At 42.8% G+C, this 21,455-nt stretch overlaps 2 protein-coding genes across 4 annotated transcripts in view; both read right to left on the bottom strand.

Moving 5' to 3' along the window:
- ell (elongation factor RNA polymerase II) overlaps window positions 1–10,969 on the bottom strand; it is a 34,528-nt gene extending 23,559 nt beyond the window's left edge. The window contains exons 1-2 of one of the 2 annotated variants that reach the window (XM_019351724.2): window positions 10,696–10,969; window positions 4,652–4,729 (exon numbers count right to left, since the gene is read on the bottom strand). In XM_019351724.2, the coding sequence (XP_019207269.1) occupies window positions 4,652–4,729; window positions 10,696–10,830 (213 nt within the window). In that variant the 5' untranslated portion in view covers window positions 10,831–10,969. The remainder of the gene's footprint in view (window positions 1–4,651; window positions 4,730–10,695) is intronic. The other variant, XM_013275090.3, reaches the window with a different exon arrangement.
- Window positions 10,970–12,119: 1,150 nt separating this feature from the next.
- Window positions 12,120–20,714, bottom strand: fkbp8 (FKBP prolyl isomerase 8). Of its 2 annotated transcripts, none has more exons than XM_019351725.2 (9): window positions 20,542–20,714; window positions 19,735–19,990; window positions 19,438–19,607; window positions 19,235–19,323; window positions 16,314–16,534; window positions 15,941–16,113; window positions 15,778–15,855; window positions 13,665–13,802; window positions 12,120–13,505 (listed from the first exon to the last, which is right to left on the bottom strand). In XM_019351725.2, the coding sequence occupies exons 2-9, from the start codon at window positions 19,976–19,978 to the stop codon at window positions 13,419–13,421; spliced, it is 1,200 nt and encodes a 399-aa protein (XP_019207270.1). In that variant the 5' UTR covers window positions 19,979–19,990; window positions 20,542–20,714; the 3' UTR covers window positions 12,120–13,418. The 2 variants fall into 2 exon arrangements, with proteins under 2 accessions (XP_019207270.1, XP_019207271.1); XM_019351726.2 differs by lacking the exon at window positions 20,542–20,714 and adding an exon at window positions 20,262–20,480.
- Window positions 20,715–21,455: the final 741 nt, after the last annotated feature.

Consider the following 21,455-nt stretch of genomic DNA (forward strand, 5'->3'; position numbering starts at 1 on the left):
GACAAGCCTCCACTGCGTGACCACACAGCTCTATCCTTTACACATCAGATCTGGTTTTAAACTACGGGGAGTGCGAAATAATCAACTCGACATTTGAAAATCACCAGTGTGTGACATTACTTCAGCTACGAAGATCCTGGCTTATATGCCTTTAATGTTAGGCTTGTGACACGCCCATGCATACTTGGACATGTGCCTGAAAAGGTTTACATTACTCCTGCAACGCTGACTGTCCAATCACAGCACACACCTGTGCAACTTCCTTAGTTCCTTCCAAGAAATGCTGGACCTCTGGAGCAGGTATAGACAAATGCTACAACCATTAAATTAGTTAATGGACCTTATTAGCTTAACTGTTTTTACACATAAAAATTGGTTGGAAAAAAACTATTAAAAAATTAATTAATAATGAATTAAAGGGCATAATCAACTGCAACATTAAACTGTACTGAACCCTCCCGAATGACTTAATCGTTCAACTAAAGCCGGGCCTTTTTCCATTCATTTCTGTAATCCACTGTAATCCAGACGTACACAACTCGCAAGCAACATTTCAACAGCATAAAAGGTCCGCCTCCTCGAAGAAAAAAAAAAAGAAAAAAAAAAAGGCTGCAGTTCAATGGAAACAATTCTGAATTCTGGCAAAGGAATTTTCTCCATTTTATGAAGGAAATCTAGACAAGCTGTGCAAATCCTGCCCAAACCCTTCTCCCAGAACTTTGGAGGCTTCAGCTGGTTTTGCTAACTCTCCTGGCATGTGCGTTTCTAGCTCGTTTTGACACACACACACACACGCGTGCATGCAGGGATAACACCATCCCTGCTAAAACGATCATCGAGTTTGCTGTAAAGCTGATTTATAATTATTGTTCAATAGCTCAGCTGGGAGTGCTGGACTCAAAGAAACTGTTCTGATGATCCAAAATAGAAGTGTGTTAAATACCTTTTGGCACACCCTTTTATTTCCCTTCCCTTAACTGCAGCCACTCTTTCAATAATCCATCCACTCCTGTAAGATTCAACTGTTCCCAGAAAGCACGGCATCTGAAAAATAGCCTGGGCACACATTAAGTTGTGATGTGTGGCACCTTCCCGACGAACAGCCATCTGCCATGTTCAGTTCTGCCAAAGAGTTCTTCCTGTTAAAAGGGAGTTTTTCCTTCCCACTGTTGCCAAGTGCTTGCTCAAAATGGGTCACCTGAGTGTTGGGGTCTCTGTATTACTGTAGGGTCTTTACCTTACAACATAAAGAGCCTTGAGGTGACTGTTGTTGTTATTTGATGCTATTTAACTGAACTGAACTGAACATGGAAAAAGAATGCAGTCTTTCAAGAACTGGTTTCTGGTAACAACTTTAAAAGCCTAGCTTAACCTCGCTGTGTGTTCACTGTTTACTAGTTAAACATAATGCACTGTAAAAAAAAAAAGAAAAAAGTGCAGACTGCTACTTAAAGCAGCAGTGTCTCAGAGACTCCAGTTCTATTATTTGAAGTTAGACTTTGTTGCGGAACAAAGGGAACGAAGCGAAGTGATCCTGGCAAAGCAACTCTGCTTATACTGTACTAAACTCTTAATATTAGAAACCAAAAGAAAGGAAGAAGAGAAAAAAAGTGCAGAGCCTATCCGGGGACACCACACCTTTCATGGAGCCAGTCTCCCCGGTCTCCCCCCTGCAATGTTTAACGCAGCACCAGTTTTAGCACCCTATGCCCTCCCCCTCCCAGCAATGCTAACATACTGCTACCCTCAGCCTGTTCATTTGAATGGGCTGCTGACATGTCACTATTCTCTGGGACCTGAGCCCAGAACGTTCCACAGAGCTAACCTTGGGGACAGAGTACAGCTCCTGGCCTCAGACCGAGCATGCGGATGTCCCCACACAGTGCCTACTAGCAAGGAAATGAGGATCAGGAGGACGTAATGGGACTTGATGCCAAAGAGCTAATGAAGAAACTAAAAATCTGTCAAAATGAAAGCTGAACTTCTGAGTGCTTATTTTCCCCCTATAGTATTAAAAACAGCAAATGATGATTTAAAACTTGATTTTCAAAAAGTATGTAGAACAAGTCCTTTTCAACTGTAACGTACAATTGATGGCCAGCTTTGAAGCGACATCCCCATTCACAACACACTCAAACACAATACATAGCTAACGGAGTGCTACTTCACATTATCGCTGCTTCTGTTTTGGACGTGCAGAGAAGCAGGACACAGACTAACTTTTGCCCGTCTTCACACCTCATCAGTCACTGCAGAAAAGTGTTCAAATCTAACCACATGTGCTCATTTCTAAAGAAAGAGGAGGGGGAGGAGGTCAAACGCTTTTTATATTTTGTTATAACCTCAACTGGGGCACACCTTCTGATTTTAGTACAGCTGGGTTTTGCACTGCATCAGAGTATTACTCAGCCAGAATGGAGTCTCTCATACATTATGCAATGTTTACATCCAACAGTAAGGGAGTAGCAGACATTATGTGAAAAACAATTCATGAAAAACATCTTTTTAAATCTGATTTCCAAACATTAGATCAAGTTAATCGCAAATTAAGAGTTTGAGTAAAGAAGGCTAAGCTCCTTTTATTGACGCCACAGCTTTTGACTGCATTAGACATCCTCAGAAGTTATCCAATTTGTCAATGATCGGTTCAGATATTTATTCAGTGAGAAGTCCTCGGCATGCTTATAATTTGCATTTGCCCTCCTTAAAAAGAAAAACAACAGTAAACCATGACCTGAGCTTGTAAGATCTTGTTAGTGAGATTTTGGTATTTTCTAATCAAACCTCGCTCAGAGTTACCAAACATTTCATTAAACACATCATTAGCCTGCTTGGCCACAATCTTTTTAAAAGCTTAATAACAACAATCTAAAGGGGTTCTGGACTATTAACGTGACAGAGTCAAAAACTAGATGGCACACAGGAAATTACCACCCAGATTAACCCAGAAACTAGGTGAATTTGATTAGTTACACAAGTGCAACTCTCCAGCAATGCAGATTGCAGGGGAAGTAAAGGCATGCCTTTGTTTGGTTGTGAATGTGCACAGGAATAGCCAGGACTAAATCCCCATGGGTATGACTGCAGCACCCACACTGTCAGGTGTTTAGCTGCATCACTGTCACACTTTTAAGGTGCTCCACCTGTCTAGGATTTCAGAGGTGGAAAGAGCACTATGTGCCATGTACTCTGCAGGGGTAAACTGGCACTGGGTGTTCCTAGTCATAATACGAAGCGTGCGTGCATTTCTGCAGTGCTTCTTTTGCGTGTCTAAACCTTGTAAATAGACGTGGCAGATGAGCAACACAATAGCACACACGTATAATTGGGCTAACTCTGTGTTCTATTTACTGTAAGAGGATCTTCACCTCTAGAAGGAAACCCTTTGAAGGGTTTAAAGTTTTCCATCTTTTGATGCAGAGCTTCTTTTGATCGTGTGCTTGAATTGAAGCATTACTTTACCCCTGCAACAAAGAAGTGGTGCACACATAATCTGCACATGGCATCTGACAGGTTTTTTTTGGTTTTTTTAAACATACGCTTATGGCACAACAATTTAAAAACAAAACAAAACACAAGACTATGCCTTGTGTCACCCTAAGCTTTTATTCTCTGTTTAATTACTACATGTATGTAAAACTTGAGTATAAAAACAGAACGCAGTCTCATCACAAAGAGAGACATTTCTCTGAAAACTGAAGTGAGCAAAACAAACTAAACTCATTTAAGATCTTAATAGAAGTTCTTCAAATAGTCTTCTTCTTCTAAGGCCTTGACAAAAGTGATGTGAAAGTGGAGACTCAGCAGGCATTCAGAGGCTCCAGAAGAGCAAAAAGCAAATGGGCAAAACAGTAAGTTTACCAATTATGCAGAAAATTTTTCATTTGTCATTATAAACCTTTTACACACTTAAGACCATTAAGCTGGGCTGAATTCCCTGGACTGATAACTAAGATTTGATTTTGATTTTTTTTTTTTTTTTTAAATAAACAGGATCATTAGTAGTAGCTGGACTTTTTAATTAGTGCAACAATATGAACACTCAGGCTGTGCTGAAGAAACTGGTCGCCGCATCTCACACCATGTTGATACAGCCAGCAACAAACCACATGTTAGATTTTTTAAAATACTGAGATTACTAGTGTAGCAATAAGAGCTTCCTGCAGTAAGTTAATGAAATCTCATGATAATAGTGTTGCATATTGAACATTATGAAATATGTAACCAACGGTGATTATAGTATCAGAGAACAGGTCTACAAAAATTAAATTGGTAAAAACGTGGTCGTTCTCACATTTAAGGTCATCGTCTCTGGCACTTCCTGACAGTTTTCCAGCCGGGGTGATATTTTTAGATCCCTGGAAATCCCTTTATGACCACTTGGACTGTGACCTCTATTTCACCACGAACTTCAACTTCTGTTTCACACTGACCTGAATTTGTACAATGGATCATTACTGGTGATGAGAGGCAGGCTTCCAGCTTTGTTTGAGAAGTTTTACAATTTCCAAGCAGGAATCCAGGGATTAATGCAGATGCACAGTTTTGAGGGGATCTCATAGAACTTCAAAAGTTCTAAACTTAGCAGCCAGAGACTTTTATCATCTCAGGCTTTTGATTTTTTTAATGGACCAGAACTTTTCAAACATACCTCATATGAACAGTTTTCTATATCGGCCATAGCAGTTAGCGGTGTCCACCTCCAACTCTGTGTGTCATGGGAAAATGTCTGCAAGCAACAGTAAGACAGCTATGCAAATCAGCGTAGTTCTGCAATACTTCAATTAGAAAATGTACAGGTGTACACTTTATTAGGTGTAACTTGCAAATACTAGCTTGTACCGTGTTTTACGTTGAGACAGGACTTTGTGGCAGAGATTCAACAATACTCAGACCAGCCCATCTGGCACCAGCAACCATGTTCACAGTCACTTAAATCACCTTTCCACCCATTTTGATCCAATCAATCAATCCTTTATTTGTCAAATGCAAAGTTGCCTGTACACGTTGTGTACTATGTGTGGGACTCAGGTAGTACTACGTGTAACACGTAGTACACCCAGTTTGAACTTCTGCACGCAATCTTGACCACATCTGCATGCAACACATTTACCAAGATGTCTTCCTGGCAATGAAATACCTGCATGTTTTTAATAATGCTGCATCATTGGTGAAGAGTAAACACAGCTGGACAACCCCCCGTACAGCTTTGTGACAACTTAACCACTGCCATGCAAACCACATTTGCACTGTTCTTCGTTTCCTGGCTTTTAAAAGTAATCTGTCCGTGATCTTACAGTAATATATTGAGTCTGGGAAGTAGCAATGATGGTGGGAGGTAGCTCAGAGCTACTCATTTAAATTTAAAAAAAAAAAAAAAAAAAAAGGTGTAAGAAATGAATGTACCTCATTTGTGCAACCGACCTGTGAACTGTGAAGCCTGTTAATTTTAATCTGTGTGAACTGATCTTTGAGTTAGAACATGCAAAGTGTGAACACTGTCCAGTGTATGTAGTCAAGCTACATTGGCATCCTACAGATGGAAAAATTCTGTTTTCTTACTCCAACAGCGTCGGAGGTCCAATACGAGAATAATCATTGCGTGTGCTCCAACCTGCTTTCTGAGGTAGAAACACACACAAGGATAGACGTGAACATAAAAGAGGAATCTCCTTTCAAACTCAGTCTTTTCAAATATGGAAAAGCCTGCATTGAAATGGCAGATATTTCTTCAAGGTCCCGCCTAATTCAGGTTTTCTGAATTGATGAAGCAATCTTTCATGTATTACGTCTGGGCATTTATTCTTTATCACTACAACCCACTGAGCGAAGTAACACCTTTAAAAATGAAGGTTATGTGTGAATAAAACTCAAATGTGCATATAATTTGTCCTGGCGTCACAGTCACACTGCTCATTTGTGCCTATTTTAAGCATTTATGATGCTCCACGTATGATTAAAAATTAAAAGACTAAACCATGACCCATGCACTGACTGAGCTCTTGGAAAGGACATACCAGGTCATGGAGACATTGTCACTTGTGGTAACCTTGCCACAGGGCACAGGAACACCATGACATTTAGAGTCGTATTTGGCCTTAGTGGTTATGGTCATCTCTTGCAGTGTCCCATGCTCTGCTGAAACTGAGGAGTAAGCATTCCTTAAATAACCGTAGCGCTGGCATTAGCCAACTGGATTCATGCAACAAAATCCCCACCCAGGTTCTGTTACCTCCCCTACCGTTCCCATAAGGTCTGAGACGGGGTTAGGTGGCCAAGCCCCCAGCTTACTTACAATTTCCTTAGTTACAAGTGCTTTAATTCAGAATTCGTCACTGTTAAAACTTATGCTTACAGATGAGGAACAACAGAAAGGGTGTCAAGTTTTCACCTATGATGGAGAAATTCAAAAGTTCTTTATCTAGAGAAGAATTTTAAGCTCTGGACAACAATTTGAGCAATTCAACAACTTTCTATTCTTTCAATTCCAAAGGCAAAACATGCTTTCGGTTACACGTATGAGACAAATGCCGCTTTAGGTTACAAAGAACTAGATTTAACGGAGCGCACTCACATCTATTACACTCTTATAAAGTTCAGGACTTCAAGCGAATAAAATGTGGAATATACTGCACATAAATCCAGACCACAGATCATCACGGGACCGATGCCAGCACTGATGTTTGTCCTCATGAATACAAAATTCATTCTTTTCCTCTCACTACAACACAAATGACTTGTCAATGCCACTGGGACGAGTTACCCCTCACCAGTATTCCTGGTTTAAGTTATTGTCATGCCAAACGTTTGTAAAATATATCATTACCAAATGAAGCTGGGTTCCCTGTGCAGATACTGTGTGAAAGTCCTTAAATCATGACACCTTATGACAGTGGTGTAAAAGTGAATTAGAAGTGAGTTTGTCGTTAAGACAAAGGTCAATTGGGCATTTCTATTGTCAAAACAGAGGGGTGAGGTGGGTCTGTGTGTGTGTGAGAGAGCACGCACCTGTATGGGGACTTTTGAACAAAAGGCTGTCACTTTGATGGATGGACAAGTTAAGTTTTAGATTTGAAACTGTCTTTTGAGATAGGAAAAAAACCAAAAACCCTCAAGTACTACTTCAGCACACTAGTCAAGCTGTTTTTTCTAGTACTGTGCTATAAAAGTCATGCAGACATAATTAAAAACTTATCTGTACTCTCCATAACCTTCAGCTCAGTGATGCCGGGTAGCCTTACTCATTTCCTTGCTTATGTCACAGCTGGTAGGGGAAAAAAAACAATAGCGAGTGAGTCTCTGCTGGCAGTCCCGTAGCAGAAGCTCCAGTTAACCATGTCCTCAGAGGTACCAAGAAAAAACCCCCAGCTGACAGTCACGTCTCATTCAGCCAGCACTGCAACAAGACATGCTTTATTAGACTAATACAGCATCTAAATGAACTGAATCAGCTTTCCGTCTGGTCCCATGTTTTGTATTTTGTTAGCTTACAGAGGAATGTGATCAATAAGCCTTTAAAAATTTCTTGCTCTCCCACAAAGCAAAGCGTGTAGAGACTTCACAATGACACAATTAAGAGTTCACCTCTCTTCCTCTTCCTCTTCCAGCTCACCCCAGCAGTTGGGTGCCAGCCAATGTTAGAACAATCAGGAAGCCAACTCTAAGGGGGGAAAAAAGCAACACTGAAGGCAATTTAGGCTCAGGTTTGGGGCAGTGGCATGAGTGATAGGGATGTTTCTGAGAAACAACAGCGGAGATAGACTATACGAACCAAAGGGAGCGTATACTGCACATAGCTTCAGTCTCAGATGATCCTGTTGATTTCTTTTTATTCAAATGAAGGCATAGTTCTTATATTTATGAGCTAATGAAAACGGATAACAGCCAACCACAGGCAAATAAGAATCCCAAAGCTCTGACTGACGTCAGTCCAACAACTCTTACCACAATTTATGGCATGTGAATGTAGGAAGACGCGGTCTTCAGCTGAGAAGAGCACTGCTCCTGAGCCCCAGTGTTAGCCTTTGTTTGGATTTCATTCCAGTGCTTTTAAATATGTAAAGCTCTCATTTGTGTAATTAACACAGCAGACACCTACATTACTAACATTATAAGACAGATTTATCTTCTTTAGAGGACACACGTGCACACCTATGCCGGACTGTTCTGTGTCACATGGGTGGTTTAATAATCTCTCATCATCTGTCCAATGAACCTGTTGAAGTCATAAAAACAGTGCTTAACTGCCTCTGCAGTCCCGTGCTTATTGGCATATAGCAATCCCAAAACTAAGCGAGAGCTCAGAAACTGCCGACCTCAGAGATGCCGCTCAACACAAAAAGTTTGAATGCGAATCGTGAACCGTTGCGCCCGCCAAGAGCCAACATCCCCACAATGAGGCAGCAGAGTTTCTATCACCTTACTACTCCAAAACCACTCACTTCTCTATATCGTCCACACTTCTGATTAGTCAGTAGCACAGTCATTCTAACTGTGAGTAAGGGTTAAGTCAAATAACAGGGAAAGAGGTCAGGATAAGCTCACAATGAGCTATACGAGTTTAGCAACACGTCTGCACGTCAGTTCAAGGGCCACTTTCAGAAGATCCATGTTAGCAAAAGAAACTTCCAGCTGACCAATTTCCTGTGTACTCTGAGTCGTTTAATGTGAATTTGAGTCTTTGCAGATTGGATGAGCTTATCCTCTCGACAAGCTCTGCCACTTTAGTGTTTGGAGTTCATTTCTGGAGGTAGCAACGACCAGCTGCCTCCTAAGGGAATTTCTAGTCCCACAGTCAAGACAGTGTTACCAAATCAGCAGGTGATGGCACTCTGTGACCTCCTATAGCTGATAGAAAACTGCCACAACATTCAGCTGGCCAACGAATGTACCAGGAGGGCAGCGGTTCTCCCCACTGGTGGGTTACAGAGTCATGTTATTGGGAAAAATACATGTGGAAAATTCAGCTTGGTTGTCAAACAGAAGAGTTTGACATCCACAGAGGAATGGGCACAGGACACAGACGGGGCTGTGAGGAGAGCATTTTCTTAGATTAAATCGTTCATGGATGGTTTAATTCACTTGGATGGATAAAAAGTTAAAAATCAAATAAATTGCCAGATATTTTCTGGCAGGTTCACCCCTCGATAACCATAACAATCAGTTAAATTAGCATTTCTGCCAAATAAATATCAAGTGTTCCACAGTTTTAACAATTTTCTCGACTAATCTAACACATTCATATCTACAATGAACTCTCAGCTCGAAAATTTTGGTTTTTTTAAACTGCACCCCTGTGAAATATCAGGAAGGCATGATTAAACGCTAAAGTTTGAGATCTGTGAGATAATAATAAGCTTCTGCTTCCTTCACGAGAGCTAAAAATACCTGCAGCTGCAGTACATGAACACATCTTCACGTTGTGGTCAAATTAAGAATCCAGTTCCACAATACTGGAGGCAGATGCCAGGTGATGAAAGTTTTCATGGGAAGCAGGCAGGCTGCTAACAGCAGCAGACAATCGGTATGGCACGTTTTCAGCGGGTAACGTAAGAAAGCTCACATGGTATGTTGATAAAATCGTGGACAAGTGCACTGCTAACAGATCTCAAAATCACAACAGCAAAGTCCTAAATGATCATCATTTCCTAATATAACCATCACAGATACCTTCTAATGCTCATTCCTTCCGTGTGCCTCGTATTTGATTAGGCAGACCTCTTCCTACAACTAGTGGCCCCCCAGTTACCTGTCATAGTTTACTGTTGTGGATTGTCAGCTGCAGTCCTGCTGTACACAGCCACTGAAGCTGGAGATAAGGCCCTTTCCTCCTGGCCTGTCAGCTTTTCCCTGTCAAATATTTATAGAAGCTGAAACGTTAGATGGCCACCATCAGACTTAAAGCTGTGGACACAAGAACCCGAGTAAGAGCAAAATGCAACCCAGAAACCAGAAACCCACGAGCTGAATCTAGTGTCCAATAACTTCAGACAATGTCTAAAGCTGTAAACTGAACATGATGAGCATTTACTGGATGTGGGGGGGTGGGTAAAAAAAATGCCCATGTTTCGCATGAATACCGAGTACTTTTCCAAAGTATTCACAGCCGAGCCAAGGCTTTGAGAGAGGTAACAGCTTAAAGTGAGCGGACAGGGCTCAGATAGCCGACGGCACCAGATACCCTCATGTGTGGGCAGTTTGGTGGCTAGTTTAGCTAGCAAGGTTTGCCCCCCCTTCCCACCTCCCCCCCAAAAAACAGAAGGAGAGAAATGACAGGGGTACCAAACTTTCTGGAAACATCTGTACAAGCGCCATAAATGACTCATTTTCACTGATAATTCTTTTACGTTATAAAAGACGTATTTAAGCAAGACAAGTGGCCGATACCAAGTTTATACAGAGAGGCTGAAACAAGCAGCCCAACACGATGAAGTAAGCGGGCTGCGAGTCCAGTGGCACCGGGCTGGAGTGAGGGGAGTCTGGGTGTAGCTACGAAAACACAGAAAACCCACCGAGCACCCGGCCACAGCCGGGGCTCGCTAAACTACACGCTCATCAAACCGAACCGGCCGTGGACCTCAGCGTGAAGGCAGGGGCAGGCGGAGCGGGGACCGACCTCCCTCCGCCTGTCACAGCCGCCAGCACGGGCTTCGGGAGCCGACCGGGACGGCACGGAACCGAAAAAGCGCCGCTTACCCTGCTGCCCTGGTAGGCTTCGAACGCCCTCAGCGCGCTGTCAGTGAGTTTGACGTGAAACACGGAGACATTGCTGCCGTTGCTCACTCTTCCACAGGACAGTCCGTAACACTGCTCCTCCTTCAGCGCCGCCATCTTGCTCTCGCTCCCACCACCACGCGCACGGACGCGCTCTGCCGTAAACCGAGAAGTCCCGGTGCTTTTCAATGAATATGCAGTACCGAGCCGGGCAGCGAGGAAGCCCCGTGGGCAAAGCCCGAGTGTCTGCTCAGAAATAATAACGACGACGATGATGATGATGACACTTTACAGCGTCACACCTGTGCTGCTTTTATAAGTTTGGTAACTGAGCGATGTTAAATTGTTTCAATACTTTGAACACTTCAAACTAATTGATATAAGATGACTTTGATTTTTTTCTGAATATTCTGTAATTATATGTCATTTTCTTAACGACTGAAAAAATGTACACTATTTATATGAAACAGCACTGCCCAGCAGAAACGCGTAGGTAGAGGGAAACGATAGGTCATCAGATTACGTCAGTGAAACGTCAATGTCTGAAGGCAAGAACACACACACACCATGATGGTTTGGGTATAGTCACAACACCCGATGATGTCCGCTTGTAAACCAATAAAACATGGACAGTGACTCTATCTCTGATTTAATTCATTTAACTGTCTCTGTGATGTTTTGGCTTCATGCTGAGAAGGAGCACTCCAGATGTGTTGATGGAGAAGGAGCTTCACCGTGTCTTAGAAAGCAGATGAGCGTCCTCATGCAGTGTGATCCTGCATGGGGAAGTCAGGAGTGACTGTATGTGAGAGAGGTACAGGACATGTACAAGGACCAGGTGGAGGTATGCACCGGAGAGAAGCGGAATAAAAGTCAGGAACAAGAGAGAATACCTGTGTGTGAATGGGAGGGTGACAGGTGGAACAGTGAAGCCGCAATGAGCAGAGGAAAGGAGGCGGATGAGCACAAGAGAGGTATAGAAGTGAGTGTAAGCAGGGTGATTTTGGTTTATAAGCTGGTAGTGAGAGCTGCTGTGATGAAAGAAGTACAGGAAATGAGTCCAACATAGGGACAGCTCAGAGAGATGAGGTAGTTTGCACATGTGCAGAGGAGGGAGAGCTGCCAGGCAGGAGGAAAAGATCAGCCCAGAGGAGGATCATGGATGTAGAGAAGGAGAACATGCAGAAGGCTGGTGTGACAGAGGAGGATGCTTGGATAGGAGGCGATGCTGTGGGGAACCCCAGAATGGAGCTGCCCAACTATGACTCTGAATTAGAAAAGCAGAAGAAAACGGGCAGATGATCTGGAGCATGTTCTCCACGTTCTGCGGTCCTTTTATGAATCAGTGCAACTGTCGATATCTGTGAAACACAATCGCAGAAAGTGACACACAAAAGAAACTGTAGTCTCATGACCGACATGTTTTATTGGGATCAATACAAAATTAACAAATGCATGGAACGGCATAATTAGTTTAATCAGCAAGTGTTACGAGTCAATGCGACTACCAGCTACTCTGATGAAAGCACAGATTTACTGGAGTCGCATTTACTCTAGGTAGGAAAGCAGTGAAATAAATTAACACCAAATGGAACTTAATTTAAGGCAAACTACACAAAAAAATTACAAAGGAGGAAAAAAAAACAAACCCACGCACGCACTCAACATGGCCTTCAGAGAATCATCCTTCAACATTTGGTCTTAATTGTGATACTGAGGTATAATTTACTGAAAATGAAAAATAAATTCCACTTTCACCCATCAGCTGAGAAACTACCTGTACCATACTCTGCTGTTACTTTAAAGGGAAAAACTGCATCTCAATTAGGGGAAAATATATATATATATTTCACTTTTTCTGGCGGTTGAATGATGGTACACATGACTGAGCATGAATAAATCTCCTGGTTTTAAAATGTAATCCAGCAGTCATGTGCTAAATACGGTATGCTGCCTTTGATTGTTGCCTTCCCCACTGTCAGAGAGGTGTCTGCGTTACCTGCGACTCTTCGTGAGGCGTTTCTCACTCGCAGGCTTCTTCGTAGTTGCCAATGACGTGGGCACAATTTTAAGAACATCTCTCAGCACCCCCACAAACTTCAGCGTACACCCATCAACTTAAACATATCCAAAGACTGCAGTACTGCTCTACAGGTGTTTCAATAATAGTGTGTATGTGTGTAGAATCAGTATAAAGGGTCACAGAGGTAGTGCACAATGTAGAGCATCATTTGAAACGTGCGTGTGCGCCATTAGAAAGTGAAATTGTGTGTCTTGCATAATAAATATTACTTCAAATGCACAATCTGACACTGAACTACAGCAACAAATGGTAACATTTCACAGCAGCTGATTTCTTTTTTCTTAAATCTATTTTTACATTTTTCGCCGATAATCGCTTTGAACTACCAGACTGGAAAAGACGATGGCAGCAAAAGAAAAGATTCAAAACGACAGATATTAATAAATCTACACATTTACAAGGTTGGAATTAGATCTCCCATATTACATCATTACCGATGACGTCGAATTTGTCACAAAGTTCTCAAACATAGCAGAGAGGAGAGAGTGACAGCGAAGAGGCAACTGACCGACTGACATTTCCACCTCCTTTGACCCAAGGTCAGAAGGCACTGCCAGATGTGCTTTTGTGTTTCGGCTGGCCCGCTGCGTGGGACTGGTCAGGCCGTCGCTACAGGTTCGCATCAATTTCTAGCAGCTATGACAACAGATAAGGCTACGCCGCCGATGGCTACTGCAGTGGCGCCAAAAAGCCACTTCCAGCTGAGACCCTGGGGAAACAGAAGTAGAGTGCATGTTAAGCAAGTCGAATAATTTGTTGACTCACTGAAAAGCTCAAACAAACAAAACTCCACATCCTGTTTTATTGGTAATACTGATAAAAGTCTGGGAACCACAGGTTTAACTCGTGGTTTTAGCGACAGTCTCACCCACGAAGACTTGGCGCGTGGTTTCTGCGTGCTGCTGTTATCAGACGGGTTACCGAGCATCTTCTTATACATGGCCTGCTCTGCTCCCCGCTGCTCCGAGTGCTTCTTCACCAGCTTGGAGAGCTCAGCGTGGATCGTCTGCACACAACAGGCGAGACAATTAGACGACTCGAAGCTGCTCTTCAGTCTAGCACACCTGCTGACGTGCAGGACACGCAGCCGGAGTGCCGATTTCTGCGTCCCACATACATCAGAACGATGATAAGCAGAAAACACAGCATCACACAGCTTTGCAAGAGGAATACGACCAATATTTTTCGGTACTGATGAAACACTTAACATAATCGAATCCTGGTGAAAAATGAAATTCGATTTGTGTATGCATGTTTTTGTCTTCCAAGAAATCATTTTGCCCACATGGTGGCAATTATTCCAGGATATGGTTCTAGTTATTGTTCCAGGATGGTCTGCTACATGAGTCACTTGCTGGTGACTAAGCAAACTAGCGTTTTCAGACACAAAAACTTTTTCTGCTTAGTAAAACAACCTGATTAAAGATTGAGTTTACAGTAATGTTCACTTAACCGTGTATTCTGTCTGTGGAAATGTTTCAACACGGAGGATTTGTCAGTTTCCACCTTAGACGCCGCAATGGTACTATCAACCGCTCACCAAAGACACAAAAATGACAGACGACCAACTTGTCCCTGAGAGAAATGATAAGGGTAAACTAAACATCCTGTTCTAGCAGCACGTGTGTCCAAACGTTGTGCTGAGACGTTCGAAGGCCGTCTAAATTGGACCCGTCATATCCGCATGTCACTTCAAAAAAGTAAATAGACAGGAAAATCATCTCTCACGCATCCGAGTTTGAGATGGGGGTGTGAACGGCTGACACCAGTGTAAAAAAAAAAGCAGACAGTGTGTCTATTAGAGAAGAGGACGACAGTGCGTCATCCTGTCACTTCATACGCCTGCGCCTGTCCAAGACCGCCTCATTTATTATAACGAGAGCGCCGCGGTATTGTCGATGCTTCTTGCTGTTAGAACACGGGGTTATTTAAGGAATCTTTTCAGTTTTTAATGGCACATTTTAGCATTAAAAAGGGAAATCTAGCACTAAATTAGAAACGTGGTGACACACAATGATGACTTTTATGAAATCTGATTCCCCCCCCCCCCCCCTGGTTTAATTCAGTTTCTTAATCTACTTTGTTTTTAAATGTAGCTTTGGTACGTTTCATTTTAATACCTCTGGTTTATTCCGTTTACTACACCTCTGCACTTGTTTCAGATTTGCAGATATCAGACATTTAGCTGCATTTCCCCAACTACTCTCACAGGCCCATTAACTTAGCAATTCACCCGAGCCACAGAAACACTCCATTATACTTGCACTGTGTGTGTTGGCTGAAAAGAGGTATGCAGGCCATGTGCTGTTTGACAGATTTGTGTAGGACTGAAGTGGGGAGTTCTGGGCACGAGCACCAAGCTGCTGCAGCTTACAGCTGATCCAAGAAGCCCACACGTTTAGACGAGTTTCGTCAAACGGCCTCGCGTAGCCAAAGAACCACGTATACCCAGTTGTATAAGCAGAACAGAAACAGTGTTTATGTGCTGGATGTGGCTTGAGTAGAACCTATTCACAGCAACAATCTGGAGACGGACCCCTTAAATTGATCAATTGGCTCTACAAATACAGAGATAGTTTACCCTATAGCCCCATCTGCTGGCCATAGGAACACACTGTTATTTCTCAACACCACAAGATGTAGCCAACATTTAATCACATGAGTCCAAAAGTAGGGGCAGCGGTGATTAGCACAGTTGCCCGAGTTGGAGCTTGTGGTCTTTCTGTGTGGAGTTTGCGTTTGGGTTCTCTCCGGGTACTCCGGCTTCCTCCCACAGTCCAAAGTAACTGGTGATGCTGAACTGCCCATAGATGTAAATGTGGGTGTGAACGCTCGTCTCTCTGCATGTTAGGCCTGCGACAGACTGGCGACCCGTCTACCCCACCTCTTTCCCCTCATGTAGCTGGGATAGCGCCCACCCAACCGCCTGCAGGACCCTGATAAAGATAAGAGAAAGAGAATGGATGGATGGCCAAATATACCTTGTTGCTTGGTTCCAGTTTAAGTGCCTTCCTTAGAGTCTGGATGGCTTCTGTGTATTCACCTTGCAAGGCCAGTACCTAAATCAAAGACAGGTACCCGTAAATAAGAGAACCAACTAGTTTACTGACAGAAGGAAACTGAAAGCACGAGAGCTACGTGCACCTTGCCCATGCGGAAAAGTGCCTTTATGTTGTCTGGCTGGTGTTGGAGTGCTGACACGCAGGACTTCAGCGCTGCATCATAGTGGTCCAGTTTCAGCTGAGAAGCAGCCATGTTGTTTAGACACTTCACTTTCACATCCAAGAGCCCCTCTTCCTCCTCGGGGGTGATGTCAACTACAGCAGGAACAAAAGAAGAAGAAGTTTAAAAAAAAAAAAAAAAAAAAAAAAAAAAAGAGAACAGTACAAGTTATTATTGAAATGGTGCGTCATTACATTAGAGGAACATTGGTTAAGCCAATGATGTCTTTTCACTACAACGGCCAAATATAAATTTACAGGAATGCATCGTCAACGTGAGCATCGGCAGAGCTCACCTTTAGAACTAGACTCCGTTATCTGCAGGGCAATGCTATACGAATTGACAGCAAAGGCGTAGTCTCCGCGCTGATAATGGGCATTGCCCCGCTCTCTCTTTTGGCTGGCCAGGGCAATCTTCTCTGCAGGGGGCAGCAGCTCCAGGTCTGGAGCATCTGTAGCTTCCAGCAGTTTCACTTCTAGGGACAGCTCAGCATTTGCAGGAACTGCAGGTTCAAGACTAGAAAGGGAAAGACAAACAATCAGAGGCAGAGTTTAAGAGAGTAAGAGACAACAATCACTGGATTACACAGAAAACAGGACCTGTCACGTGTCCCCGCAGAGAACGGAAAACCATTTTTCGTACAGTAAAAAGTAGGTTTAGCTTTTTAAAATGTAGTGCTTGTATGTGGTTTTTTAAAATCTGCATTAGAGATTAGCTTAACCTGTGTACAGAGCCGTCCAGGTTTGCTTCAGCGTTTGGAGATGAATTTCTTTAGGCGTCCTGATGATGGATCACTTACATTTCTAAAAAGATGCTTAAAAAATAAAAAATCTCCACAGAACAGCAGCCTCTGGCAGCAATATTAAAACTGCTGAATGAAGGGTAGTTTGGTCCGAGGAAAGAAACTACTGCACTTTTCTACATAATGAAAAGAGAAAAAACCTGCAGTGCAGAGGAGCACTACGGCTTTCCTTCAATTTTCAGCTCATATGAAAGTTAGGAACTTGATCATGGTCACAATGTAGGACTGCATCGAATATGCACATAATCAAATGAAAACAACAAAACAAAAAAACAACCTAGAAATCTTCTGAAATAAAAACATGGACTTCTTTATGAACTGAAGACCAGCAGTGACGGGTACAGCATCACTCTTCTCACTCACTCTCTTTTATTAAACACACACAAGTGTGGAAGAGCATTTTCATTCAAGTAAAAGTACTTTTTACATTGTGATATTACTACGTTTTCTTATATAAAAGTATTCTGCAGCGATTGAAAACATTACATTAAAGTTTACAAACAGTAATTAGATACATCCATAGTCAGACGATTAAACACTGCTGCGTTCGCGAGTCTAAAAATACTCTCAGGTTTAATGAATGCGCAGCATCAATAAAGCGTTTCTTTGAGATGGCACCAGCTACTGGGCAGGCAACAGCGCCTCTCTGTCTCTCTCTCGAGATGGGCGATATAAACAAAAATCAGAAAGATGAGAGCCGCACAAACCAGTGTGACTCGGCAGCTCTGTGGGGAATGACGGGGTGTGCAGTGCCATGAAAAGAGTATTTCCCCCTTCCCAATATATTATTATTTGCATATCTGTCACTCTTCCATGTTTCAGATTAAACTAATTTTCATATTCGACAAAGAATCAAATAATAAATTAAGTCATCATTTATTAAGGGAAAAAAAATCTATCTAAACCTACCTGCCCTGTGTAAAAAAAGTAACCGTTCCCCTTGTTAAATGATAAATGAACTGTGGCCTGATCGCTGTCAGTCCTGCTGAATCACTTAAATAGAAGCTGTCTGACAAAGTGACGCAGGCTAAAAGATCTAAAGAAACAGCTGAGAAACAAAATCACTGACATCCATCAGTCTGGAAAAGATTACAGGGACATTTCTGAGGCTCTGGGACTCCAGTGAACCACAGTGAGATCCATTATCCGCACATGAGAAACTGGGAACAGTGCTGAACCTTCACAGGAGTGACCGGCCCACCAAAATTCACCCAGGAGGTCACAGAAGAACCAGAACAATATCTGATGACCTGCAGGCCTCGTCTGGCTTTGTTAAGGTCAGAGGTCATGACTCAATCATAAGAAAGAGACTGGGCAAAAATGGCCTCAGTGGGAGAGCCTAAGGAGAACACCACTGCTGACCAAGAAGATCACAAAGGCTCATCTCACATCTGCCAACAAACAGCAGGATGACCCCAGAGACTCCTGGGAAAATCTTCTGACTGATGAGACAGAAGATGAACTTTCTGGAAGGTTTGAGTCCTGTTACATCTGCATCAGACTAACAGCGTTTCATAAAGAGAACATCCCAGCAGCAGGTGGACACAGTGCTGGTAGTGTGATGGTCTGGGCGGCTCTGCTGCTCCAGGACGACTCGCTGTAACTGAGGGAACAATGAATTCTGCTCCATACCGGAAGGAGGATGTCCGCAAATCACTTCATGTCCCAAAGCTCAAGCGAAATCAGGGAGCAGAGCAATGATCCATACACAGCAGCAAGTCCACCTCTGATTGGCTCAGAAAGACTAAATGAATGTTTTGGAGTGTCCGAGTCAAAGTCTGGACTGAGCTGCTTCAGCGTGATCTTAAACAGGCGTTCATGCTGGAAAACCCTCCAGTGTGTCTGAATTAAAGCATTTCTGCAAAGAAGAGTGGGCTTAAGTTCCTCCACAGTGATGTGAAAGACTCACTGAAGGCATCACAAATGCCTGGTGGTGGAAAAGCCAGTTATCAGGTTTAGGGGGTAATTACTTTTTGATTTTTGTTGTTTGATTGTTGGGTTTTCCCTGTTCCTGTTATAATATTAAACCAACATGAGATTATTATTGTTATGCATCGCTGTAGAAGGATTCTTCTGTTTTAATTGGTTAAGATAAAGCTCATGATAAACCATTTTGTAACCTCTAACTAGAACCACGCCAACAGATCGGCTAATATTAGCTATGTGCCGATACAGCCTTATCGGCCACGATAACCCACACTTAACTCTAGAAACTACTGTGAGAAACAGTGGCACAAGCCAAGACCTGTGCTCTCCAAAGTGTGATCAGAAAGTCACTAAAGCTTCATTAGGTAAGTGGACAAGACAGAGAACTGAAACCCACTTTTAAATGAATTAGCATTGTGAGAGGGCCATTATTAAACTTGAATACAAAAAATAACAACATGGAAAAACAGCCTCAAACACTTCCTTACCTTCCTCTGGCACCATATGCATATTTGGCATCAGTCTGGATGAGTGCCTCCTCTCCCATCGCCATGAGCTGGACTGTCAGATCCAGTGCCTGAAAAGAAGAAAAGCTCTCTTCAGAAAATTAAGGAATCACACATGAAGTGTGCAAACTCTGCACACAAACTTCCGCAAAGAGCATTAATAAACTAATCTAACAGGTCTTTACCTGGATTACATCACCATCTCCCAAAGTGAAAGCAAGATCAGGCTTCTCCTCTACGACAGTCCCGTCCACCAGGCTCGTTTTAAGACGGATTTTCACATTCTGTCCTTTCTGTGGTCGACTGTCTCGCCCTTCGCCTTCCTTCAGGACTTTTTTCTTCAACTGCCCGTTACCTGGAATCAGACACAGTCACATGTACAACACTGACCACTGTCCATATCAGGCTCAATGCCCATCACTAATCAAGCAAAGTGCAGCACAGCCTACACTGCTGTGGAGCACATCATGGGTCCTACATACCCAAAACATCCAGCCATTCATCGACTTGACCTGTAGGGTCGGGGTTTGTATTTTCTGGATTTGTGGGTTGCACCTTCCCTTCCCCGACATCTTCCAGAGGAGGCGGCTCGTCGTCGTCAATGTCTTCCTCATCTAAAACTTCGAAGTCTTCTCCGCTGTCCAGCAGCGACGTTTTGCTGTTCTTCTTTGCTGATTGCGCATTATCGTGGCTATCCGACTCCATAATCTCCTCTCTGTCAGTCATTAGCAGACCCCTCTGGTAAAAAAAAAAAAAAGAAAAAAAAAAAAGACGGGAGACAACGTCAAAAATGATCCTTTGCTTAACTCTTAATGCGTGTGCCCTTCCAAAACACGGAGTCCAATTCAAATTAAAGCTCAAAACAGTGTTTAAAGATCCCCTGTCAGTCACGCACCACTGAGCTTGTTACAGGCTAACAGCACTGAAATAAAACCTGCTTTCGCTCTGAATCGATCAGGATTATTAATCGATTTTGGCGTGACGTGATGCGATTTCACCTCAACATTACCTGTTAACTGTTGTTCTACAGCAAGAAAGCCCACCAGACGTTTCCAGAAGTTTCTAACAAGTTGCCCTGCTGTCATGTGTTCCCACACGGATGGCAGGCTGCTGCTAGCACACGTTAGCCGAGGATGTACAGCTAGCTAGCTGCTAGTTGTCAGCATTAAATTAGCAATTTTTTTACTGTCTCTGAGTGTTTATCACTGCTTATACCGATCCCCGGTGGAGTGAGTCAGAGTTAGGGATTTTATAATAAAAAGCCTGTATCAAAATAACCGGATGCTTACCCCGAAATTGTCTGTGAAGAGCCGTGTTTTGGTTCTGAGCAGTCTCCTTTAGCTCGCAGTGCTGAAGTTAGGTTGCTGTCGGAGAACATGAAGCCAGTGAGACCTGGATGTGTCGCTGCATGCCAATATCAACCTGACTTCGCCACGATCTGTTAACAGCCCCAAGCAGGCTGCTTCCTGTTAACCTTGAGACCCTGCACGTTTATTGGATGTTTCATGCTTATTCATAATTTACCTCAGAGGCAGCCATGTACGCCTGCAGCTGCTATTTGTAATGATATAAAATGACTTATTTTTGCTAGTTTAAAACACCGATGAGCACACTGAAAGCTAAGAACACTCAAAATGTATTAAATTAAAAAAACAAACAAACAGTTTGTATCAGTGATTTAAGGGGTGAATTTACACATGAAGACTTTGTGTGCAGCTCTCTAATGTTTTGATTTATTCTGAAAAATGATTTTAAAACTGTGATTTACATATTCACCATGGCTAGACATGTGTTTCATCCAAACACAAATAAACAATGCTGATGTAAAGTTTTCCAGGAAAAATATGTTTCCAGTGGAAATATGTTTTTACTGATTAACATCATCACGAACAAGCAAAAGTCTTGAGTCACTCCTTGGGCTTGGTTAATGGGAAATAACTGCAGCACCTTATTAAAACATGTAGAAAACAGATGGAAATACAGTACAGAAGAGGCTTTAAAGTATCTGGTGTGACCACCTATATTCTTCAGCACAGCCTGGATTCTCTTGAATGAATCATCTGTGCAGACAATGTCAAAAGAAAAACGTAGAAAATTCTTCAGAAAGCCCGCAGGACTATTGCCCAAGCGCACTTGCAAAACAATGATAAGCCCAGCTCTTTGGAAGCAAAATATGAAGAAACGAGGGATGACTCAAGAGCGA

Source organism: Oreochromis niloticus, linkage group LG23 (assembly GCF_001858045.2).
Source record: "Oreochromis niloticus isolate F11D_XX linkage group LG23, O_niloticus_UMD_NMBU, whole genome shotgun sequence".
In the NCBI taxonomy this organism is placed as follows: Eukaryota; Metazoa; Chordata; class Actinopteri; order Cichliformes; family Cichlidae; genus Oreochromis; species Oreochromis niloticus.